At 49.0% G+C, this 26,260-nt stretch overlaps 1 protein-coding gene across 3 annotated transcripts in view; it reads left to right on the forward strand.

The window, feature by feature from the left end:
- WFDC1 (WAP four-disulfide core domain 1) overlaps nucleotides 1-20,264 on the forward strand; it is a 34,956-nt gene extending 14,692 nt beyond the window's left edge. Inside the window, exons 2-7 of one of the 3 annotated variants that reach the window (XM_019011371.4) lie at nucleotides 3,390-3,582; nucleotides 8,736-8,819; nucleotides 9,865-10,005; nucleotides 14,868-14,909; nucleotides 17,316-17,389; nucleotides 19,742-20,264. In XM_019011371.4, coding sequence (XP_018866916.4) covers nucleotides 3,390-3,582; nucleotides 8,736-8,819; nucleotides 9,865-10,005; nucleotides 14,868-14,909; nucleotides 17,316-17,374 — 519 coding nt within the window. In that variant the 3' untranslated portion in view covers nucleotides 17,375-17,389; nucleotides 19,742-20,264. The remainder of the gene's footprint in view (nucleotides 1-3,389; nucleotides 3,583-8,735; nucleotides 8,820-9,864; nucleotides 10,006-14,867; nucleotides 14,910-17,315; nucleotides 17,390-19,741) is intronic. The other 2 variants (XM_019011372.4, XM_019011373.4) reach the window with 2 other exon arrangements.
- The last annotated feature ends 5,996 nt before the right edge of the window (nucleotides 20,265-26,260 follow it).

Raw genomic sequence — 26,260 nt, forward strand, 5'->3', positions numbered from 1 at the left:
TTCCAGGGGCCGCCGTAACAAATGACCACAAACTGGGGTGGGAGGGGTGGCTAAGCCAACAGAAATGAATTGTCTCATGGTTCCGGGGGCCAGAAGTTCAGCATCAGTTTCACTGGACTGAGATCAAGCGCCCCCCCAACTCCAGAGGTTCCTTCCTTGCCAATCCCTCTTCCTGTGGCTGCTGGCAATCATGGTCATTCCTTGGTCTGTAGACGCCATCTCTGCCTCCCTCTTCACATGACTTTCTTGTGTGCGTGTGTGTGTGCATGCGTGTGTGCATGTGTGTGTGTGTGTGTGTGTGATCTCCCTCTGCTCCCCTCTTCTCAGACACTTGTGACTGGATTTAGGGCCCACTGGAAAATGCAGAATCATCTCCCCATGTCAAGATCCTTAACCTAATTGCGTCTGCAAAGACCCTTTTTCTTTGCATTTAGGATTCCAGGGAGTAGGGCCTGGTGTCTTTGGGGATCTTTATTCAGCCAACTGTATGTGCAGGAGGAGACACAGGAGGCTCGAGGCCCTCCCTTGAAGGGGTCGCTCACTGGTTAAATGCGATGGCGGATTTCTATTAAGACACCGAGAAAGAGTGACAAGGGAGGGTGGGTGTGGGACACAGGAGGGGGGTGGCATGGCCCTAACCCTGGTCTGGGAGGGCTGGTGTTAAGGAAGCACATGCCAGCCTTGAGCGCTGATTTGAGTCTCGGGGAATGGTCCCTCTGGAAGACCTGAAGGAACGGGCATTTGGCAGAGGATACAGCACGGGCAAAGGCCTGGAGGTGACGGCGCCCACACTGTCATCAAAGCAGCTTCAGTAGCTTTGTGAGGTTCTGTGAGTCAAGTCTAGATTAAGCCACGACTTGGATGATGTGCCCTCGCTCTGCACGGAGACTGTCTTTAAATTGAAGAAGTAATGTGTACATGGTAAAAAGACATTGAAGCACTGCAGAAGAGTATACAATAGTAAGAAATCTCTCTCAGGTTTACACCCTATTCTTCTCTCCGAAGGCACCTTTCATAATGGTTTCTTGTGTGATCTTGTGTATCCTTCCAAAAACGTTCTCAGCCTATGCAAATTATATATATATGTTAACATCTGTGTGCATTTTTTAAAAACACAGATGGGGCAGAGCCTACACGCTGTTCCGAACCGTGGTTTTCTTCATGAGCCACCATATACTGGAGATCTTTCATATGTGGCACATTGAGTCTTATTTCATTTTTTGCCAACACCTTAAAGGCAGGTTTTCATGGCTGTCTACTATTCCAATTTGCAGATATGCCCTATGTACTTGGCCAGCACAAGGGGGCCAGATTTTGAATATGTTGGGGGAGGACTTGTGGGGAGGTAAGCAGGTGAAGCATTTTAGATTAAAGGAACAGTTTAGGCAGAGGCCAGGAGGCAGCGCAAGCCAGGGTGGTTTTTTTCCAATTAATCTATCCTGTATCTACCTCTGTGTGTGTGTGCAAATGAGCACAAACTGCTCACCACACACCCCATTTTCATAGAAGCAGAACAGTGTTACTGGGCGTGGATGGGGCCTGCTGTCAGGGGACCCAGGGCAGTTTGCCTGGTGGCTTAAACTTTCTCGGTCTTACCTTTAAAATATGGATCTTATTGGTCACTCACCCATATTCCTATATGTTAAGTACAGTACTATATCTTTTTTTTTTTTTTTTTTTTTTTTTGGAGACGGAGTCTCACTCTGTCACCCAGGCTGGAGTGCAGTGGCTCGATCTTGGCTTACTGCAAGCTCCACCTCCCAGGTCCACACCATTCTCCTACAGGTGCCCGCCACCACGCCCGGCTAATTTTTTTTTTTTTTTTTTTGTATTTTTAGTAGAGACGGGGTTTCACTGTGTTAGCCAGGGTAGTCTCGATCTCCTGACCTCATGATCTGCCTGCCTTGGCCTCCCAAAGTGCTGGGATTACAGGCGTGAGCTACTGCGCCCGGACTTTTTTTTTTTTTTTTGAACAGGGTCTCACTCTATTGCCCAGGCTGGAGGGCAGCTGTGCGATCACAGCTCACTGCAGCCTTGACCTCCTGGGATCAAACCATCCTCCCGCCTCAGCCTCCCAAGTACCTGGGACTACAGGAGAGAATGAGCATGCCCGACTGCTTTTTTTTTTTTTTTTTTTTTCTAGTGGAGAAGGGGTTTCGCTATGTTGGCCAGCCTGGTCTCAAACTTCTGAGCTCAAGTGATTCACCCACCTTGACTTCTGGAAATGCTGGGATTATACACGTGTGTGCCACAGCACCTGGCCCCTGTATCTTATTTTTGAACCTTTTATTAAAACATAATACTTCGAGCCAGGCGCAGTGGCTCACACCTGTAATCCCAGCACTTTGGGAGGCCGAGGCAGGCGGATCACCTGAGGTAGGGAGGTCCAGACCAGCCTGGCCAACATACAGAAACCCTGTCTCTACTAAAAATACAAAATTAGCCGGGTGTGGTGGCACATGCCTGTAATCCCAGCTACTCGGGAGGCTGAGGCAGGAGAATCGCTTGAACCCAGGAGGTGGAGGTTGTGGTGAGCTGAGATCGCGCCACTGCACTCCAGCCTGGGCAACAAGAGCGAAACTCCGTCTCAAAAACAAAACAAAACAAACAAACAAACAAAAAATACTTCAAAGCATATAAATCCTACGTGTTCAGCTCCATGAATTCCCACAAAATAAACTCACCATGTAACCAGCCCCCAGACCAAGAAACAGAACAGACCCAGTCCCAAGACCACGTGTTCCCAGCCAGTCACTGCCCACCAGATTCCTGACTTCTCATGCCAGGCATCAGCTTGGCCTGTTTTTGAGCTGCAAATATAAGTGGAATCCCACTGTGGTGTTCTCTTTTGATCTGGCTGTTTTCCTTTCTTTATTTTCTGAGATGTATCGATGTTGTTGCATGGATTTAATGATTCTGTGTATAATTTGTAAATTCTCAAAGCTCTATATAAACATGGATTATAAGAAATCCACACATATGTACATATACATATGTATTTATAGACATATGTGTGTACATGTATGTATACATGCAGACATATATGTATATACACATATGTACCACATATATTATGTATTATATATCATCTCTCTCTCACACGGGGTAGATACTTAAGTAATTGTCCTTCAGCAAACACACCAAGATTCGCTTATCCTTTTGCTCTGGGCTTTCAGTTATTTCGTGCCGACTGTTATAAAAAGATACATGGTATCTTCTGACCTTCTGAGCCGCCCTCCGAGGCTGGCTCTGCCTGCTTGCTGTTTCTCACAAGAGGAAACGCAGGCTCAGAGAGGCCCGGCGCACTGCCCAACCCCCTTGCAAGCTCCGGGTGGCGCCGGGACTCGAACGCGCGCCCCAGAGCTGCTGACACCGCCCTCTTCCCGCAGGCCGAGGAGGCGGGCGCGCCCGGTGGCCCCCGGCAGCCCCGAGCCGACCGCTGCCCGCCGCCTCCGCGGACGCTGCCCCCCGGCGCCTGCCAGGCCGCGCGCTGTCAGGCGGACTCCGAGTGCCCGCGGCACCGGCGCTGCTGCTACAACGGATGCGCCTACGCCTGCCTAGAAGCTGTGCCGCCCCCGCCAGGTAGGTCCTGGGCCCGAGGGAGGGGGCTGAGGGAGAAGGACAGGTAAACAGAGCTGTCCCGGGTAGGAGAGAGCTCGACTCGGGGGAGGGGAAGAAAGGAGCTGGGCTTAAAGCTGGGCCACCTGGGCGGGTCTCTGGCGCCTCCACTACGCACCTGTGAACTGGGACGGGCGCTCCTTGAGCAGGCGTGGCGCTGCTGTGCAGCTGTTGTGTGTCCCACTGCCCCTGGGGACCTGCGTTGTAGGAGATGCCCTTCCAGAGAAAATGCCACTTCCTATGAAAATGGGATGGGGGCAGGGACCCTAGATGCCTCCAGGGAGCCACAGTCCAGCAGACACCCATTCCCGGGAAAATGCCCGCTGATAGGATGGGGGTGCACTGGGATTTCTCATTTAAAAGATCAAGATTCGAGGCTTTTCTTTAAAATACCGGACCATGTTCCCTGGGCTGCCACCAGCTGGAACCTCAGGTGCCCCTGGATGAGGAGGTGTCCTCTAGCTTCCCACTCACCCCATCACCCCACCAGGCCCGCCACACTTCTCATGCCTGGCCCCGGGGTATTTGAGGTGGAGACCAGGAGCTTAGCAATCCAGAGGGGGCGTGCCCCAGAGAGGAGCGGGTGCCTGGCTTCAGATCCACCGGCCAGCTGTTACTTTCTTGAGTCTCCTCTCCTGTGAAATGGGCGGATCACCTGAGGTCAGGAGTTCAAGACCAGCCTGGGCAACATGCTGAAACCCCGTCTCTACTAAAAATACAAAATTAGCCAGGCATGGTGTCAGGAGCCTCAAATCCCAGATACTTGGGAGACTGAGGCAGGAGAATCACTTGAACCCAGGAGGTGGAGCTTGCAGTGAGCCAAGGTTGTGCCATTGCACTCCAGCCTGGGTGACAGAGTGAGACTCTGTCTCAAAAAAAAAAAAAAAAAAAAGAGAAAAAGAAAAGAAAAGACAACGTGCAGCTCACGGTGGACCTGCCACTCCAAAGTGCTCAGCACTGCGCGGGGCTGGGAGCAGATAATGAGATGTGCGTTGAATCAGGACGCCAACCTCTCGGGGAGAAACAATGTTCAGGGATCCATCATTGGCAGGACGGAGTTTCAGATCCCTTTTGAAGAGAAGGTTTGGGAAGGGAAGGAGGTGACCCCGTCGGGGACAGTAAGTGGGGAGTAGGGTGGACAAGTAGCTATTTCCTGGGGAAAATGTGCCCTTGGGTGGGGAAAATGTGCCCCTAAACAGGTAGGATTTGGGGCAAGGAAGTTTTCTCCACCCTCGGCTCTGCTCAGGGTGATAACAACAACTGTTTGGACTGTACCTTCCACGAGAGGCTGTGGTTTCCCATGGGCCTTAATTAGGGAAGGCGGCTCGAGAAGGTGGCCCAGCCCCTCCTCCCAAGGCTGAGAGGAGAGTCAGAGATGGCAAGAATGACCTCACTTTGTTTTCTTTGGGGTGAGGTCACAGCGATGACAGGGGACTCAGCACACTTAATCATGCTCATAATTACAGTCTTATAATGCTCATCAAGACAGACAGGGACTATTTCAGTACTGCCTCTGGGCAGGAACTGGCCGCTGCTCCAGGCCAGGCAGCCTCCTACTCAGCCTTCATAAGAAAACCTAAATGTTGCCCCTCATGGTGGACAAGCACATAAAGGCACTCCCCTCTGGGTGGACTTATCAAAAATGGTGCCCCTTCCTCTGGAATGTGACCTGACATAGGGATTCTAGCCTTGCCTCCTGCCTAGAGCAGGTGCTTTTGAGCAGTGCACAGATGATACAACTGTACATGGCATTCCCAATAGCCTTTTCATACATCATCTTGTTTCATGCTCACACAGCTTGATGAGATGACTGTTATCAGCCCTGTGTCACAACTGAAGCTCAGAGAAGCTGAATCATTTGCCCAAGGTCACACAGCAGGCAGACCTGCAGTTTCCATCCAGTTGTCTGACTGTAGAGAAGTGTTCATTGCCTTAGGCCGTGAGTGTGGGCACGTGGAGCCCCTGCCCTGGCACCTGTACCCACGTGTGGGGTCCTTCATTGCCAGGAATATCCTCCCCCAGACATCCCATGGCTCACTTCCTTGCCTCCTTTAGACCTATTTCCAAAGGCCGCTTCTCAGGAAAGATTTCCCTCCCTAAATGACAGCCCCTCCTTGGCCATTTTTTAACCCTCCATCCCTGTTTAATTTTTCTCTGTAGCGTAATCTGGAAGACTGTGTTTTACTTGTCTGTTCATTGACTGTTCTCTCCCCACTTGAAGGTCAGCCCCGCAGGGCAGGGAGTTTGTCTTTCATTCACTGCTGTAACCCCAGCATCTAAAATGGTCTCTGGGCATATAATACTCAATAAATATTGACTCATTCATTCATTCACTGGCCAGCAGGAAGAGCAATCATACTACTAGTGAGTAATAACAACAATGCTGTCTAACACCAGATTTCACAATCTTGGCATATTGACATTTGGGGTTGGATGATTCTACTTGCTGGGCAGGGGGACAGGGGGCACTCTCCCGTGCACTGTAGGATGGTCAGCGGCTTCCTTGGCCCCTCCCCACCAGATGCCAGTAGCAACCTCTACCCCAAGTTGTGACAACCGAAAGTGTCTCTAATCTTTCCTAAATGCTCTCTGGGGAACAAAATCGCTCTGCATTGAGAACCACTGGTCTAACATAAGATGACGTGGAACACATCAGGCCCTGTTCCAGGCACCTTACTTCTTCATTGCCATCTGGATTTGGGTCTGTCCAAAGCAGACCCAGAGACAAGGACTTGGGCCCAGGTTGTTTATTTGCGAGGTGATCCCAGGTAGTTCCAGTGAGGTCATGAAGAGCTGAGACCCCAGGGCCACCAGGCCTTTAAGGGTCTTCAACTAGAGTGATGGGGAGCCCGGACCAAGTTTCACTACTCCAAACATTTGCTTATTTCCCTGCTGCTCAGAAGCCTTTGATCAAGGCAAAAGAGAATACAAACAGCACATATTACTATATTTCCTACCTGAAAATGTTTCCTAACACGTGGTCCGATGTGGTGGGGGAAAGGAGGGAAGAACCGAAAGGTTGGGTATAGAGGCTGAAGAACCATCGCGTCATTCCTGTTTCGGAGGTCACAGACTGCTGGCTCCTTTCTCTGCTGTTCCGACTTCCACGTCGTTATAATCAGCGAGTGCTCCTTTACGGAAAAAGCTAACCAGCATTTTTACCAGTACCCATCAATGTACTTTAAAAGATGCTAATTATTTTTCTATTCTCTTTATAAAGATAAATATTAGTAATTTTTATTTTTGTCTTATTTTGGAGTCAAATGAATGCAGAGGTCACAAGCAAATGTGATCCCAGAACCGTTTTGGTCTCCAACATGCTTAAAGTTTTCTGCCCAGGCACGGTGGCTCACACCTGTAATCCCAGCACTTTGGGAGGCCAAAGCAGGAGGATCCAAGGTCAGGAGTTTGGGACCAGCCTGGGCAACATAGGGAGGCCCCCTGTCTCTACAGAATAATAATCATCATCATCATCATTAATAAAAAAGTTTTAAAATTACTTGTCAACACTTAAAAACCAGAAGATTTCTATTTTTAAAAATACAGACTTGGCCGGGTGCAGTGGCTCATGCCTGTAATACCAGCACTTTGGGAGGGCAAGGCGGGTAGATCACCTGATGTCAGGAGTTCTAGACCACCCTGGCCAACATAGCAAAACCCCGTCTCTACTAAAAATACAAAAATTAGCCGGGCATGGTGGTGTGCGCCTGTAATCCCAGCTACTTGGGAAACTGAGGCAGGAGAATCACTTGAACCCGGAAGGCGGAGGTTGCAATGAGCCGAGATTGCACCATTGCACTCCAGCCTGGGCGACAAGAGTGAAACTTTGTCTCAAAAAAAAAAAAAAAAAATACAGACTTACAGTCCCGGTGCAGTGGCTCACTCCTGTAATCCCAGCACTTTGGGAGGCCGAAGGGGGTGGATCACTTGAGGCCAGGAGTTCAAGACCAGCCTGGGCAACATGGCAAAACCCATCTCTACTAAAAATACAAAAATTAGCCAGGTGTGGTGGTGCATGCCTGTAATCCCAGCTACTCAGGAGGCTGAGACAGGAGAACTGCTTGAACCTGGGAGGCGGAGGTTGCAGTGAGCTGAGATCGTGCCACTACCCTCCAGCCTGGGTGACAGAGCAAGACTCTGTCTCAAAATAAATAAATAAGTAAATAATAAGTAAATAAATAGAATAAGAACTTACAGTAAGAAAAAAGAAAAAACAGTCTGGGAGCATTGGAAATGACTGGTCAGGGCTAACCAGCAGCTGATTCATCCAGGCAGGAGGCACTCTCTGCTTTGCCGTGGCCCTGCCTGGTCTGCTTTCCTGTTTAATGTCATCTACCTGTCCCCTAGAGGCATTTGAGTTTTCGACCCCTGCCTTTTGAAGGCCTTCCCATAAACTGTGTGGGTGAATCCTTCTGTTAAAACCAGGTATATTGGTTATACCTGGGTGATGGGATCACCTGTACACCAAACTTCACCCATACACCAAACTTCAGCGACATGCAATTTACCTGTGCAACAAACCTGCACGTGTACCCCCGAACCTAAAAATTAAAAAAATAAAGTATTAGTTAGAGAACAGGCTATGCTGCTGCAACAAAAAGACCCATAAATACAGGGACCCAACCTGTGAGGCATTTTCTTCTCTCTCAGCTATTAGTGCAGAGACAGACATTTGTGGTAGGCAGGTAGCTCTGCTCGCAAAGCCATCTAGGGACCCAGCTTCCTTCCTTCTTGCCACTCTGCAGTCTGATTGATGTCCTTGTCCACATGGTCAGAATGGCCCCCAGCCTGCAGGAAGGAAAAGAGGGAGGGAGGGGAGCAGAGAACCCCGATTGGAGGGTGAGACAGGAAGTTGCATGGTCACTGCTGCTCACATCTTTGTAGCTGCAAGGGAGGCAGGGAAGTCTAGTCCCCAGCTTTGTGGCCGGCCCAGTGCCCAGCCCACAGTGAAAGGTTCTATCACTAAAAGCAAAGGGTGAAGGTGTGCCAGGAACCATAGTTATTTCTCCCATGGGGAGCCTCTGTGCTGTCATGAAATTGGGGTGCCCCCAGCCCCCAAGCCTGGGCGTTTCTCAGCTGCTTGAGGAGGGCCTTGATCTGACCCTGTATTGTGTTAGTCTTAGACTGGCTGGTGCAGCCGAAACCTCGATGGCTTGGTGGCAATGGCTGGCTCCTGGATGGCCCTGAGGAGGTGTTACAAGGTACCTGCCGGGTAAAGCCCAGACCCTACATCCAAGCCTCGATCCCTCCTTCTCAGCTGCTTCCAGAAAGCTGGCAGCACCAGGCCGGCTGTCCCCCATGCACGGGCCCTTCAGCCAAACACTCAGACCTCTTTGATCCTCCCCACCCCAGCGCAGAAGGGCTGATGGCTGGGGGCTTGGCCAGAATCAAAGCCCAGTACAGAATAAGGGCTTCGACTCTCCCCAAGAATGGAGCCTCCTCCTGGATGGAGAATTGAAGGGGAGGGGGCTTAGGGTTGGTTTTCAAATTCCTAGAATTATAGGGGGTTCACCGCTCACTAATGATGAAGCCTCCCCGGGGGCGGGGGAGGTACCAGGAGGCAGAGGGCAGTTTCTGGAAGGAAGGGCATGCAGGCCGGGGGCCTGGAGGCCTAGGAGGTGCGAGCGGGCACCCTTGCACACCTGCGGCTGTGCTTCTGACTCCACGTCCATCTGTGTGTTGTGTGACTGTGTCCGCTAGAGTGTGCGGCCGTGTATGCAACTGTGTGGCTGTCCTTGTGCCTGTGGCTGAATATTTGTGTGTGTGTGTGTGCATGCAAAAGTGTGTGACTGTATTGTGAGTGTGTACATGTGTGGGTGAACGTATGTGGGTGTGGATATGTGTGTGCAGGATTTGTGTGTGGGGATGAACGTGTGTATATGTCTGTGTGTATTTGTGCATCTGACTTGCTTGTGTAAGTGTCTGTGTCCCCATGCGACTGTAGGGGTGAGTGTGTGTTTCAGGGTGTATCCGTGAACATGTCTATATGGATATTGCTGAGCCTGTGAGAGTATGTTTGGGATCAGGTGAGCTTGGACTGCCTGTGTTTGTGGGTGTGCACGTGTGCCACGTGCCGCCGAGTGAGACCCAGGGCCTAGCCTGGAACCTGGGGTAGAGAGGCAAGGCTGCCTCTCTGGGTGAGGTGCGTTCCCTGCACCCGTCCCGGGAGTCTGCCTTCTAGACCCTAGCGTGTGCACCTGTCCTGGGAGTCGGCCTTCTAGACCCCAGCGTGTGTCCCTCCTGCAGCAGAGGCGTGCAGCACCACGGAGGATGGGGCCGAACCCCTGCTCTGTCCCTCGGGCTATGAGTGCCACATCCTGAGCCCAGGTGACGTGGCCGAAGGTATCCCCAACCGTGGGCAGTGCGTCAAGCAGCGCCGGCAAGCAGGTGAGTGTGGCACCCCAGCCCTGATACTGGCTCCTGCCCCAGTCCCCTTCTCCCTGTAAGCACCTCTCACCCCCATGGACGACCTGCCCCAGGAAGCAGCCCCAGCACCTGGGCCTGACTGAGAGCTCCTCACATCTTCCCCCTGCCTGGCTCCTTCTTTCATGGCCCCTACCCTTTCCCTGTCACACTAGCGTGTGACCGAAGCTCTTGAGCCAGCAGACTGGCTGCAAACCCCAGCTCTGCACCTCCCAGCTGGGCGACACTGGGGTTAATTTCTTCCTATCTCTGAGCCTCAGTTTCCTCATCTGTAAAATGGGGCTACTACATGCTGTCGTGGGGCGTGCCTGAAATCATAAGTGCAGAGCAGTCGGAGCAGCCCTAAGGAATAGTAGGTGGTCAGTAAACACTGGATGTTTTATATCCACGTATGTGTAGATGGACCCCGACTTACAATGGTCAACTTAAGATTGTTAGACTTTACGCTGGTGCAGAAGCAACATGCATTCTGTAGAAACTGTACTTCAAGTTCCCATCCAACCATTCTGTTTTTCACTTTCAGTATGGTAATCAAATTACACGATACATTCAATATTTTATTATAAAATAGGCTTTGTGTTAGATGACTTTGCCCAACTCTAGGCTAATGTAAGTGTTCTGAGCACAGTTAAGGTAGGCTCGGCTAAGGTATGGTGTTCAGTAGGTTAACTGTGTTCAATGCATTTTGACTTAAGATATTCTCAGCTTGTAGGGGGTTTATCAGTACATAACTCCATTGTAAGTCAAGAAGCATCTGTGTCTGTTTTAAAGGAGCATCTGTATCTGTTTTCAAACTGCATTGAATTAGAATTGTCTGAGAATCCTTAACTTCCAGAACTTCTGCCAGGACTGTTCAGTTTGACTTAATTTGTGTTTGTCTTTGGACACAAAGGCAATAAATAGATGAGTGAATTGTGTTGCTTTCATTGGCATAATTTTCCCAAGAAAAGAAAGAACAATGGCACAGCGATTCCTGGTGGTATCTAAAACCATCTGGAACCCCACTCAAGGCAATCAAGTTGAAAGACTTCAATGTGCTTTTTGGCATAGAGTTTGGATGAACTGTGTGATGAGCCAGGAGTCTGGGACTTCAGGGTGGCCAGGGTCACCTTGTCAAAGTCAATGTCAGTCGGATTGAGACCACACCCAGGGGCCCCTGTCCCCGCTTCGGCATCTCATAGCCCTAATAGCTAAGGACAGGACCCTCAGACAAGATTGGTGATAATTACAGTGACCCTATTTGCCAAAAGTATGCTGGGGAGTGCATGATCTGCCAAAACCTCTGTTTTTTCTGATTTGAGAATGTTTTTCTCTGAAGTGTTTCAAGAAAGGCACAGACATAAAATCAGTCATGCATTTAATGTCATTATCATTGCAGACAAAGTGATGCAAATCCTGGAATCCTGAACTTTGAAGAAATTATCTACAAAAGGCTTTGAAACAAAGAGATGCCTTTTTGGTTTCCTCTACATTCCACTTGCTATTTGCACGGCTTTGTTTGGGGTTATAGGGTGGCTTCTCCAGCCAGATAGCCTGGGTTGCCACAGCTACTCAGCCCCTTACTGCTGTGGGCAGCAAATAACATAACCTTTTCAGGCCTCATTTGCCTTTTCTGTAAAATGGGTTCATAATACTTGAGGTACTTCACAGGGCTCTTTGAGCAGTGAGTTAATCTGTGTAGAGCGTCCATCAATTCACAAGCAGAGAACACAACCTTCACTGTTTTATCACTGCTTGTCTCTAGACACTCAATCCTGCCATGGGTGGGTGGGGTGTATGGTCCTTTGGATGTAAAACCGCAAGGGCCTGCCAGCCACTGTGAGGCTGCTGGAGTGTGGAAGGGATAGCCTTTTCCAAAAGAGAGCTGTGGGGCGAGTTGTGAGTTCGTTGGGCTATGCCACCATTTATAATAATGACGGCATAATAGGAATGCCTTGGGCACTTGTCTTGTTCATCCCCTGATCTTTTCATTCAGCCCTATGATGTCTAAGACCAAGGTCAAACCAAGTCAAACTAGTTCTTAAGGGTTCAAACCAGTTAAAAAAATTCCCATTTCAAGACAGAGCTAAGCAAAGAGAGTCAGTCATTCAGTGGTGACCACACCAATGATGCCTACTGTTAACACGCACCTTTGGAGTGCTCTCTTTAAATTAAGCTTTGCTGCAAGCCTGCAAAAGGAGAAGTAGAACCAGGAGGCAGTGCTGCATAGGTTTCAAAGTGCAGGCTCAGAACCACAGAAGGAAGTCCAAAGCCTGTAACTTTCTTCCTCCGTGGCCTTGAGCAGGTCACCGAACCTTTCTTAGCCTCAGTTCCTTGATCTGTAAAATAGAGATGGCGATGGTAACCATAGTGACTACTTCATGGGGTAGTTATGGGGCCTGAGTGAGAGAAATACCTATGAAGTGCTCAGAATAGCACCTGGCCCACTGTAGGTCCTCAGTGAATGTGTGCCACCATCATCCCTGTCTTCGTAAAGTGAGGATATGAGTTCAGGAATTTACCCAAAAGATGCAGAGCTGGAATTCCAAGGCTGTCCACCAGCCTCAGAGCCTGTGTGTGTGTGTGTGTGCATGTGTGTGTGTGTGTGTGTGTGTGTGTGAGCTTCCCCTCCCAAATGAACGATTTGAGGCTTCCAAATGGAAATGTAAGTGGAATTCCCCCTAGCCTTGTTCTCAGGGGGCTGACACTTAGCAATAATTACTGGTAATTTACTGGTAATTATATATAGGTTTGAAAACATTTTGAATTCCAGCAACTTCCCTTGGAGCAAAAATCTCAGGGGAAGAGTGGCCCCCTTGTCCCAGCCTTACCAAGGAAGAAGCTTTTTATTTAAGTTTTTAAAAACTGCATATTTGAAATAATTTCAGACTCATAAAAATGTTGCAAAAGTAGTACCTTGAATCCCCCACCCAGATTCACCAGTTGTTAAAAAACTACCATTACATTTTCTTTTATGCTCTCTCCCCACTTATAAATCTACATGTGTATTTTTCTGGACCATTTGAGAGTAAGCGACAGACCCTGTGCCGACACCTAAGATGCCATCCTCCCGTAAGAGAGGCTTCTAGCGGGTACCGATAGTCCTTCAAGTTTGACCATCCAGCACCTGGAACCAGGCATTTGAGGGGTTCACATTTTATGCAAGAGGAAAATGAACATTGACATGTATAGTAAATCTGGTTTTTCAGAGAGTGGGTTCAGGGAAAATCGGTGCATTTTTCTGAGTAGGTTTGAGGTCACACAGAAGCTGAGCTGCGGGGCCTGGCCCCTCCTTGTCCTGCCCAAGACACTGCTTGAGAAGAATGAAGTGGGGCTTGTCTAGCCTTGAGTGGGAGGAAATTTGAGAAAAGTGACGAGTAATCATTTTTGGTAATAAATTATAAGTGATTATATTTGGCCTGAGGAAGGGGTCCGGGGTCCACATTTACCTCTGTCTCCTTGTGGTGTTATGGGCCAGAATTCATCCCCAGGTAAAGGGGGAGCAGGAAAGTTTCAGGGAGCTCCCCCAGCCTACAAAAACCTTAGCCATTTGCTTTGGAAAATAGTTATTGCTGCAGTTGCTGATCAGCAGGCGCTGACCCACCGGAGGGCCTGGAGCGGTTCCATGGAGCGTTAGCACCTTGACCAATAAATGTCTGTGCTGGTCCCAAACAGCCTGATGATTTTTAGTATGGTCACAAAACAAAAGAAAAAGAAAATGTCTGGCTACCGCGCATATGTGCTTGATTGACCTTGTAGCAGAAAAGGCAGCACTGATCACCAGGATGGAGAAGTGAGCTAAATTTGAGAGAGATTGCCACATTCAAGCATCCACATGTCCTGGTCACATTCCTGTCAGCAAATGCTTTCCTGCTACCATGGGGTGGGTAGCACGGCTAGTCATGGAACATGCATGAAATTGCCAGCAGTTGACCACTTTTTACACACAAAGATAGAATTTTCATACGGCTCCTCCTAATACTGCATAGATAGGTTTTAAATGAAATTTTTTCTTTTAATCCTCACAATAACTTTAAGAGGTACTAATTTTATGCCTATTTTTAGGAGAGGAAACTGAGGCTCAAAGAGGATGAGTGAGGATTCATACTCAAGTTACTTTGTCATTTGCAGTAATGACATCAGAGTGTCTCTTGAGCAGACTCAAAAGAGTGCCATCTCTTCCCCCTGTGAACATATTTTGTAATGACATTTACTCAACAGTGTGTTGAAATTTGGCTTCCAGTTCATCTGTTAAGACAGTGGTTTTGGCCGGGCATGGCGACTCACGCCTGTAATCCCAGCACTTTGGCAGGCTGAGGCGGGTGAATCACCTGAGGTCAGGAGTTCGAGGCCAGCCTGACCAACATGGCGATACCCCATCTCTACTCAAAATACAAAATTGACCGGGCGTGGTGGCTCATGCCTGTAATCCCAGCTACTCGGGAGGCTGAGGCAGGAGAATCACTTGAACCCAGGAGGCAGAGGTTACAGTGAGCTGAGATCATGCCACTGCACTCCAGCCTGGGCAACAGAGTGAGACTTCGTCTAAAAGAAAAAAAAAAAAGACAGTGGTTCTGAAACTTTTTGCTCTCAAGACCGCTGTACCCTGAAAGATGTTTAAGGAGATCTCACAGGGCTTTCCTTTATGGGTTGATGGCTCTGGATATTATCATATTAGAAACTAGAGCTGAGACATTAAAAATGCTCATGTAGCCTCTGAACAATTCCATTGTACACTAGTGAGATGGTGAGACTGAAAAACACAAGTAATTCTCAGTATTATTATGACAACAGTTTTGGCCTTCTAAACTCCTAAAAGAAGTTTTTTCCTCTCACTTGTTTTCCAGATGGGCGAATCCTACGACACAAACTTTACAAAGAATATCCAGGTAAAAGAAGAAACTGTTCTTTCTTTCCAGAGGGCACCAAAAAAAGGCAGTGAACATTTCTTATGTGAAGAAAAAAATAAAAGCCCAGGGCTGAGATATAGGGAACAAAATGGGACCTGGGATTAAGAAACAAAATAGAAGACCTGTGGTCTGATGGTGGGCAGGGAGTTGTGAGTCACAGAGGAGCTCATGGCAAACATGACCTCATGCTGAAGAGCAGAGCCTGGAACTGCTCATATTTAGGCCTCTGCTACTTTCATTCAGAGAACTGGAAAACATGGCTGATACCACTCTTCCATTCATCCATCTAATCATCCATCGATCCATCCATCTCTCCGTCTATTATTTCATCCATCCATTCATCCCTCCATCCATCTACCCACCCACCCATCTACCCACCATCCATCCATCCATCCACCAATTCATCCATCCATCCACTCATTCATCCATTCATATATCCATCTATTCTTTCATCCATCTTCCTGTTCTTTCATCCATTCATTCCTCTATCAATTAATCCATCTGTTCATTCTTCTATCCATCCACCCATTCATCCATCCATCCACATATTCATCTATCTTTTCACCCACCCGTCTATCCTTTTATCCACCCCTTTATTCCTTCATCCCTCCATCCATCCATCCTTTCATTCACTTACCTATTCACCAATAGTCCATTCATCTATCCATCCAACCATTCATACATACATCCTTTCACTTATCCATCTATCCACCCATCTACCTTTTTTTTTTTTTTTGAGATGGAGTCTCACTCTGTTGCCTAGGCTGGGGTGCACTGGAGTAATCTTGGCTCACTGCAAACTCTGCCTCCTGGGTTCAAGCAATTCTCCTGTGTCAGCCTCCCAAATAGCTGGGATTACAGGTGTCCGCCACCATACCTGGATAATTTTTGTATTTTTAGTAGAGATGAGGTTTCACCTTGTTGGCCAGGCTGGTCTTAAACTCCTGACCTCAGGTGATCTGCCCGCCTCGGCCTCCCAAAGTGCTAGGTTTACAGGCATGAGCCACTGTGCCTGGCCCCATCCACCCATCTGTCTATCCATTTATCCATCCATCCACTCATCCATCCACCCACCCATCTATGCATCCATCCACCCATTCATCTATCCATTCACTCATTCATCCATTCATATATTCATCTAATCTTTCATCCATCCATTTTTTCAAGCATGCATCCATCCATCCATTCCTCCATCAATCTATTCATCCATCTATTCATTCTTCCATCTATCCATCTATATATTCATCTATCTTTTCATCTACCCATCTATTATTTTATCCACCCCTCTATTCCTTTATCCCTCCATCCAACCATCCTTATATCCACTCATCTATTTGCCCTTACATCCATTCACCCAACCATCCATCCATCTGCCCATTCATCCATTCATGCACATATCCTTGCATTCATTCATCTATCTCTTCTTTCATCCATTCATACATCCATCCATCCACCCATCCACCCATCTATCCATCCATCCATTCACCTATGTATCCATTCATCCATCCACCCATATATCCATCTATCTATTCAGCCATCCAGCCAGCCATCTGTCCATCCATCTATCCATCCATCCATATATCCATCCGTCCATCTACCCACCCATCTATCCATCCATCCATCCATCCATTCATCTACCCATCTATCCATCTATCCACCCACCCGTATATCCATGCATCCATCCATCCATCCATCCATCATTTATCCATTCACCCATTCACCCATCCATCCATCCATCATTTATCCATTCACCCATCCATCCATCCATTCTCCCATCCATCCGATATGTCTTTATCAATAATTTACAGCACATATTTTCTAAGTATTACTCATCAGTCTGCTGGGGGTTGGAGCTACATTTGTGAACATGACAGACCCAGTCGCTGCTGTCATGCAGCTAATATCAAGCAGAAAATTCAGACATGAATAAAGCCCAAGAGGTTATTTTATAATAATAGTGACAAGCCTTCCTGACATCACATGCTGGATACTATGAGGACACTTTAGTCCAGGTTGTGAGGAAAGGCTTCCTAAGGAGGAGACATGAAAGCTCAGCCTAAAGAATAAGAAATAGTGGGCAGCAGAATGCCACGTGTGAAGCTCTTGAGGTCGGAAGCAATTTGGCCATCCCCAAAGCTGGAGTGTGCGGTGAGCTGTGGAGGTGGTGGGAGGAAAGACCAGAAACATAGACAGAGCTGGTGACACCAGCTGGGGGGCCTGGGGAGGGAGAGGAGGCACTGCAGGTGGGGACTGAGTGACCTCAGCTGGGGGAGGGAGGAGAGGGCCAGGTCACCAGGCTTCATTTGGCAGTTGCTGGTGAGCCACGGGGGGCATTAGAGCAGGAATAGATACATCTACCCCAACAGAGCTGTGTTCTCTTCACAGAAGGTGACTCAAAGAATGTGGCAGAACCTGGAAGGGGACAACAGAGGCACTTTCAGTAAAGCAACGGCAAGCAGGTGAGTGGGCAGAGAGCAAGAGTCATGGCCAGGGTAAATGTGGGCAGCCAGTGTCCTGGCAGCTTTCACCACCAGGTTGAGGAGCAGGAGGGTGAGAGTAGCGCTTTCCCTACTGGTAGAATTTGAAATTCCCTTCTGCAGTAAGTCCTCACCTAACGTCATCAATAGGTTCTTGGAAACTGACTTTAAATGCAACGACGTAGTATATGCACTGTATGCCATAGAAGCTTAACTCATTCTTTTTTTTTTAAGAGATGGGGTCTCACTCTGTCACCCAGGCTGGAGTGCACTGGCACAATCATTGTTCACTGCACCCTCAGACTCCTAGGCTCAAGCCATCCTCCTGCCTCAACCTTAGTCTCAGTAGCTGGGACTACAGACATACACCACCTCAATTTTTTTTGTATTTTTTGTAGAGATGAGTTCTCACTATGTTACTCAGGCTGGTCTTGAACTCCTGGCCTCAAGCAGTCCTCCCACTTTGGCCTCCCAAAGTGCTGGGATTGCACGCCTAAGTCACTGTGCCTGGTCTTAACTCTTGTTTATATCCATTAGCCTATGGTAAAATTGTTTTTGTTATATAGTAGGTCGTTTTGCTTAAAGTTGCAGTTTCCAATAAGCTATCCATGATATTAAATGAGGACCTACTGCAATTTCAAGGCAGGAACATAGGAGAACTTTGTGTGTGATCAGAAGTGGAAGCAATTCTGTATCCCTCTGAATCAAAAATCCAAGACCAGACTAGGTCGCATCTTTCCTTTCCATTCCTTTGCCTTGATGTCTCCAGGAAGTCTTGTCTATCTCTTCTCACTTCTGTCAAACAATTCTGTTGGGTGCCAACTATCTGATAGTCATGGTTCCAGCCTCTTGGTTGCTCAGCGGTAATTCATGCCAGGGTGGTATGGTGAACAAATCCTACAGAGCCCCTGCTCTCAGGGAGGCCACATCCTGGTAGGGGACGGCTACACAAGCCAACAGATCAATCAATACAAAGACAGGTGTGGTGAAGACGTGAACAGGAAATGTGGGGCAGAGTCCCTGGGCAGGAGCAGAGCCTGGGGCAGGGGCTGCTTCCTTTGGGGTCAGGGAAGGCCCTGCGGGGGTTGAAGTCTGAGCCAAGATCCGAGGTGAGAAGGTGCTGCTTGGGGAGGGTCTGGAGGACAGGCGTCCAGGTGGAGAGAGTTGGAAGAGTGAAAGTACTGAGGCGGGAGGGATGCTGGCTTTGGGGAGCCAAAACAAGGCCCCTGGGGTAGACGTAGGAAGGTGGCAGGGAGGCTGACTGCAGAGGAGGCCGCAGGTGAGGCACAGGCTTGCCCTCACGTGCCCTCAAAGGTGAGGCACAGGTGCATGCAAAGGGCTGTGGAGTTGCAGCCCTAAACCTGAAAATCTACCCAGCCCCTGTGAATGCTGGATAGCCACAGAGGGCAAAAAGGAGCCCCTAAAAGCAGGTGACAGCCTCCCAGGACGTCGCTGAAACGCAAATGTCAGATTGCAGATTCCAGAGTCCTCCCGGAAAATCTGGAGCCCGTAGGGACTGATGCCAGCATGTCTATTACCTGCTGATGACAGGAGCCATCCCTGGAGTAGGTCAGATGCAGCTGAGGACTGAGCTTCTAACAGGGAAGGAGGAGGCCAGTGGATGAGGACGAGACCTTGGGAGGCAGTTTAGGATGGCAGTTTAGAAGTTGAGGCTTTAGGGCGGGCGCAGCAGCTCCCACCTGTAATCCCAACATTTTGGGAGACCAAGGCAGGCATATGGTATGATCCCAGGAATTCAAGCCCAGCCTGGCCTGGCCAACATGGTGAAACCCTATCTCTACAAAAAAATACAAAACTACCCAGGCATGGTGGTGCGCACCTGTGGTCCCAGCTACTTGGGAGGCTGTGGTGGGAGGATCACCTGAGCCTAGGGAGGTTAAGGCTGCAGTGAGCCATGTTTGCACCATTGCACTCCAGCCTGGGTGACAGAGTGAGACCCTGTTTCAAGAAAAAAAAAAGTACAGCCTTTGGAGCAAGCTAGGTCTGGGTTTAAATTCTTGTTCCACCACTGTGGATTTAGTAAATAATTTCAGCTCTCCAAGCCTCAGCTTCCTCATCTATAAAATGGGACTGCTGGTAAGGGAGGAGTTAGGAACTAAATAAGATGATGCCATGAAGACGCCACAGTGAGTTCAGAATTGGGTCTTCTCAGAAAGGGGCATCTTCCTGGTGTTTCTGATGGTGGCGGTGGTGACGGGGAGATGAAAGATTTGTGACTCTGTGCTCTGACCTGCAGTGGTTCGCCCTGACCCTTCTTTGTCTCTGGTCTGCCCTGCAGCGGTTCACCCTGATCCTTCTTTGCTTCCTTTCCAGCTAGGTTGCAAGAAGATTCCTCTACTTTCTGCTAAGCCTTGGAAACAGTTGGGAAAAGTAGTTTGACCCTCAAAGTTCACATTCAGCTCAACAGAGCAAGACCCCAGAGACGCTTAGAGACAGGACACCTGGCCGTCAATCCCAGTTTGGCCCAGCCTGGTTGGGTGACTTTGTGGGAGCCACTTAACAGCTCTGGGTCCCTGTTTTACCATCCTGGGAGCAAGGCCCTGCAGCTCCACGAGACCTTTACCCTGGGAAGAAGCCGCCGCCCATGCAAGCATTTCTGAAGCCCCTTTCTAAGACAAGGCTCAGCATCTTGATATTTTTGACAGATTTCTCCCAAGTCTGGCTCTGGGAGGTATGTACCCATCTCAAATGTTCCCAAGATAAATTCATCCATCAGGAAATGGAAATGAACTTGCTTACTAATGTGTAATTCCTAGTTCTAGCCACCTGATGTGCTGAGGCCTAAATGTTAGCAGGTGGGAGGAGGCCACAGAACAATAAAAACAGCCAAATAAGATGCCGAGTCTCTGGTGTTTTGTGATACTTTGTCACCGTTTAATTCAGGGGCGGGAAGCAGCGTGGGTATTGCTGGGATGAGGTGTCAGCTCGGCTCTGCTCCTGGAACCCTGTGTCAGCATAGAGCCCCTGAAGCAGACCTTGGGAGGGGATTTGTTGAAAGTGATTCATTAGGGCAGTTCCTGGGAAAAACCGGCACGAGAGTGGGGAAGTGGAACAGGAGGAGACGGTCAGACGAGGGAGAGGTGACGAGGGCCCATGGAGGGCACCTTTGCCGCAATCCCTCTGGGGGTCTTGGAGGAAGCCTGAGTCCCGCCAGGGCTGGCTCCAGGGCTGTGCATCCAGAAGGACCCTATGCTTGGTTTAATGATCTGCTGTCACCATTTAAATACTCTTAGTCATTGTTGAACAAGGGGCCTGCTTGTTCATTTTGCAAATGATGTCGGTAGCCCTGAGCCACACTGTGGAGTCGGTCCCACTGGGGCTGGACAGCGGAACCCGAGTATGCATAATGCTTCCAGCACCCATCAGTGGGTGGCGAGGCTGCCCCTCCCGCTAAGAGAGGAGGCAGCCCACCTGCCGCCAGGGAGGAGGAGGCACAAAGGCACCCAAGGGGACATCGGCAGAGCCCCTGGGGCACTCTGAGGCTCTCCCATTAAATCATGGGTGCCCCACCTGTGCTAGACGGCTTGCTCGCACTGGCCTGGGGTTGGCTGAAGTCCCCAGGGCTCATCAGAGCTGAGCACAGAGGCCCTAAGGGACTGTCCACCCCCAGCTAGCCACATACAGTGGAAGCAAATAATTACAAGCGGCAGAGAGTCCAGGGGGCCTGGCAATGTCTGTGCATCTCTCAGATGAGGAAACTGTGGATCTTGGAGATCTGAAAGGACCCACCAAAGCTGTGAAGTCAGTAAGAGCCAAAACCAGGATTCCGAGCAGGCAGTCCCACCCCACACTCAGGCTCCAGACAGCCTGCTCTTCTGCTAGCCTGGCCTGTCGAAGCTGACTCCCTCCCGCCACTGAGGTGTAGGAGGGACGCCTGACAGTGCGCCATCCTGCAGAGGACTCTGGAGTGGAAGGGACTGGGCTGAGCTCATCCCTACTCCCTGGAGGGCTGCTCACTAGATGTGGTGGAGACACTAGAGCCTGTTCAGCCTGAGTTCCAATCCTGGGCAAGGCACTTGCCCTCTCAGAGCCTCAGTCTCCTCTTCTCTGAACTGAGTGTAATAAAAGTAGCTGCCTTTCAGAGTTCCTGTAGGTATTGCGTGAGATGCTACATAGTAAGTGCTCAGCACACAGGGATGGTTATAATTATTATCATTAGCCTGGCACAATACACACTAATTCTCTTAATACTCACAAAACCTCGTGAAAAGAGTATGAACATCCGCATTTTCCAGCTGTAGAAATTCAGCCTCAGAGAAGTTAAGCAAGTTGCCTAGGATCAAAAAGAAAGCAAATAAGAGAGCTGGGCTTTGAGCCCAGAGCTTCTGATGCCCAAGACTAGACAGGCTAGTCCTACCTTGTGTTGAGTCCCAACCACCAGCTGGGCGGCCCTCACAGGTTACTGAACATGCCCCAGCCTCAGCGTCCACATTTCTAAAGTGTCAGTGAGAACTCCAACCTCATTATGATTATTACTGTGAACTCAATCAAGATCATATGAATGGGACTGGACTGTCAAGATGCAAATACCAAGGCAGGAAGGTGGTCGTATACTGCCAAGTGGTCAAAAATAAGACCTGCTTTCTGCTCTCAAGGAGCCCACAGTCCTTGAGGGGGTGAGAGAAATGAGAGAGTTATGATCCAGGCTGGGGAAGGCACAGATGGGAGCAGGGGCCGGAGGTGCCAAGGGAGCCTAGTGAGGGATGCTAAGCCCAGGCAGGAGGCAGGGAAGGCAGTAATCAGGGAAGACATCCTGGAGGTGGTGATGTGCTAGTTGGTCATAATATCTGAACACTTCTGGGAACGTGTGCATTTCAAGGGGAACTGCTGTCCCTGTTTGGCTTAAGGCAGAGGTTCTCAACCTTGGCACTCTTGGTGTTTTGCGCAGGATCATTCTTTGTGGTGGGGGCTGTCCTGTGCAGTGTGGGATGTTGAGCAGCACACCAGCGTCTACCCACTAGATGCCAGAAGCACCCTCCCCCAAGCTGGGACCACCAAAAATGTGACTTTATCAAAGTCCCGTGGGGTTCAGTTACCCGGTGAGAACTTCTGGTTTAAGCCCAAAATAAGGAAGCTCGACTTTGTATCATTTCATCTGTCAGCAAGTTCTCCCGGGGCACTTTCCCTTAGGCTCACGGTAATTAACTTTTCCACTCACTCATCACTTGTTCATGCACTGACTCATGCACTCATTCTCTCAAGTAATATTCCCAGGCACTAACCACCTTTTCTTTAATCAAATCTGAGGCACCATTTTTTTTTTTCACCTTTTGACATTCCTGAAGTTAGGGCTTGTCTTATGGCCAGTGTCCTCCAGGCCCAGACACGATGGAGGTATCATTGCCTGTACATGTGAATGTCAAAACATGTAGGTTGGGTGTCAGCAGCTTGGTGGAAACTTCCAGAAACAACAGAGGAACCAAAAATTCTGCATCACCAATGCTCTCAGAAAGATGTCCTATGAAATACCTTATCTCATTTATTGCACTTATATTTTTATTTGATACACACATAAGAATGATGCATGATAAGGCCGGGCGCGGTGGCGCAAACCTGTAATCCCAGCACTGTGGGAGGCCGAGATGGGCAGATCATTTGAGGCCAGGAGTTCGAGACCAGCTTGGCCAACATGGTGAAACCTTATCTCTGTTAAAAATACAACAATTAGCCAGCTGTGCTGGTGCACGCCTATAATCCCAGCTACTGGGGAGGCTGAGGCACAACCAGGGAGACAGAGGTTGCAGTGAGCTGAGATTGTGCCACTGCACTCCAGCCTGAGGACAGAGCAAGACTCTGCCTCAAAAAAAAAAAACAAAAAACGAAAAACAAAAAACAAAAAACAAAACGCATGATGAAAACTTATGTCTATATAAGTCTAAGAAAGGCCTTTAATGACCTTGAAATCAAAAGGGAAAGAGCAAGATGGCCAAATAAAAGCCCACTCCATTCATCTCCCCTGTAGGAACACCAAACTTTAGCAACTAACTACACACAGAAAGCATCATGACAAGAACAAAAAATCAGGTAAGCAATCACAGTACCTGGTTTTCACTTCGTGTTGCAGAAAGGGGCATGGAAGAGGCTACGAAAGACAGTCTTGAATCGCCAGTGCCACCCCTCCTTCATCCCTCAGCAGCAGCCACCAGGCATGGGGAAATCTATGCACTTGGGAGAGGAAGACTGCAGCCACTGGGGGGCTTCACATTGAACTCAGTGTTGCCCTGTCACAGCAGAGAGCAAAGCCGTGGTGGCTTCAGCCAGCGCCCATGCACAGAGGGAGCATCTGGACCAACCCTAGCCAGAGGGGAATTGCCCATGCCAGTGGTCGGAACTCGAGTTTCTCAGCAAGCCCTGTCACCATGGACTAAAGTGCTCTGAGGTACTAGGGAAACTTGAAAAGCTGTCTAGGACACAAGGACTGTAATTCCTATGCAACTCCTGGTACTGGGCTGGGCTTAGAGCCAGAGGACCTGTGGGGCACATGACCTAGAGTGACACCAGGCTTTGAGGCTAAGGAAGTGCTTGAACCACCCCTCCTCCAACTCCAGGCAGCACAGTTGGCAGCAATGACAGTGACTCCTTCCTTCTGCTCAGGGAGAGGAGAGTTAAGAAAAGAGGCCTTTACGTTGCATCTTGGAGTCCAGCTCAGCCACAGTTGGAGAGGGCACTGGGCAGAGTCATGAGGCCCCCATTTCAGGCCCTAGCTCATGGGTGACATTTCTGGGTACACCCTGGGCTAGAAGGGAACCCACTGCCTTGAAGAGAAGGACCTAGTCCTGGCAGGGTTCATCACCTGCTCACTGAAGAGCTCTCAGACCCTGAATAACCAACAGTGATCCCCAGGTAATATGCTGTGGGCCTTGGGCCCTGAGAGGTGCTGGTGTCAGGTGTGACCCAGTACATTCCCAGCTGTGGTGGCTATAGGGGGAGACCCCTTCTGTTTGAGAAAAGTGGAAGGAAAAGTAACAGGGACTTTGTCTTGCACATTAGGTACCAGTTTGGCCACAGTGCGATAGAGCACCAAGCAGGCCCTTAGGGTCTCTGAGTCCAGGCCTAGGCTCTTGGACAGCATTTCTGGACCTGCCCTGGGCCAGAGGGGAGCCCAATGCCCTGAAGGGTGGGTCCCAGGCCTGGCAGCATTCATTACAAGCTGATGGAAGAGCCCTTGGGCTTTAAGTGAACACCAGCAATGGCCTGGCAGAACCCCCGACCATGGGCCAGTGGTGACAGTGGCCACAGGGAGAGGCTCCTTTGCCTGTGGAAAGGGGAGGAAAGAGCAGGAAGGACTTTGTCCTGTGGTTTGAGTGCCAGCTTAGCCACAGCAGAATAGAACATCAGGTAAATGTTTAAGACTGTAATTCCTGGCTCTGAGGCAGCATCTCTGGGCCTATCCAGGGCCTGAGGGAACTCATTGCCCTGAAGGGAGAGACACAAACCTTGCTGGCTTCACCACCTGCTGATCATAGAGCCCTAGGGCCTTGAGTGAACATAGGTGGTAGCCAGGTAGTGGTTACAGTGGGCCTTGGGCAAGACCCAGTGCTGTACTGCCTTCAGGTATGAACCAGTGCAGTCCCAGTGGTGGTGGCTGCAGGGATGCTTATGTCCCCCAATCCCAGTTCCAGGTGGCTCAGCACAGATACAGAGACTCCATTTGTTTGGGAGAAAGAAAGATAAAAGAATAAGAATTGCTGCTGGTAATCCAGATAATTCTTCCAGTTCTTATCTAAGACCACCAAGGTGGTACTTCTATGAGTCTGCAAGAACCACAGTGTTATTGAGTTTGTGGCCCTAAGTCCCTTCAAATACCTGGAAGGTCTTCCCGAGAAGGACAGGCAGCCCAGGCCCAGTGGCTCACACGTGTAATCCTAACACTTTGGGAGGCCAAGGCAGGCAGATTGCTTGAGCCCAGGAGTTCGAGCCTTGGCAACATGGCAAAACCCTGCCTCTACAAAACATACAAAAAGTAGTAGGGTGTGGTGGCATGCGCCTGTAGTCCCAGTTACTTGGGAGGCTGAGGCAGGAGGATGGTTTGATCCCCGAGGTCAAGCCTGCAGTGAGCTGTGATCACACCATTGTACTCCAGCCTGGGCAACAGAGTGAGACCCTGTCTCAAAAAAAAAAAAAAAAAAAAGAAGAGGAAGAAGGACAGGTACAAACAAGCCCAGACTGTGAAGACTGTAATAAATACCTAATTCTCCAATGCCCAGACACCAACAAACATCTACAAGAATCAACACCAACAAGAAAAATATGACCTCACCAAATGAACCATAATAAGGCGTGAGGGACTAATTCTGGCACCTCACCATAAATAAGGCACGAGGGATCAATTCTGGATAAACAGTACATGATCTCTTTCAGACGGAGAATTCAAGATAGCTGTGTTGAGGAACCTCAAAGAAATTCAAGATAACGCAGATAAGGAATTCGGAATTCTATCAGAGAAGTTTAACAAAGGGATTGAAATTATTAAAAAGAATCAAGCAAAAATTCTAGAGTTGAAAAATGCAATTGACATACTGAAGAATGCATCAGAGTCTCTTAATAACAGAACTGATTGAGCAGAAGAAAGAATTAGTGAGCTTAAAGACAGACTATTTGAAAATACACAGTCAGAGGACAGAAGAAGAAATAACAAAAAAGAATGAAGCATGGCCTACAGGATCTAGATAATAGTCGCAAAAGGGCAAATCTAAGAGTTATTGGCCTTAAAGGGGGTAAGTGCCTACATCAAAAAAGAATAAAAACTTCAAATAAATAACATAACAATGCATCTTAAAGAACTAGAAAAGCAAGAGCAAACCAAACCCAAAGTTAGTAGAAGAAAAGAAA

This window comes from Gorilla gorilla, chromosome 18 (assembly GCF_029281585.2).
Source record: "Gorilla gorilla gorilla isolate KB3781 chromosome 18, NHGRI_mGorGor1-v2.1_pri, whole genome shotgun sequence".
Lineage (NCBI taxonomy): Eukaryota > Metazoa > Chordata > Mammalia > Primates > Hominidae > Gorilla > Gorilla gorilla.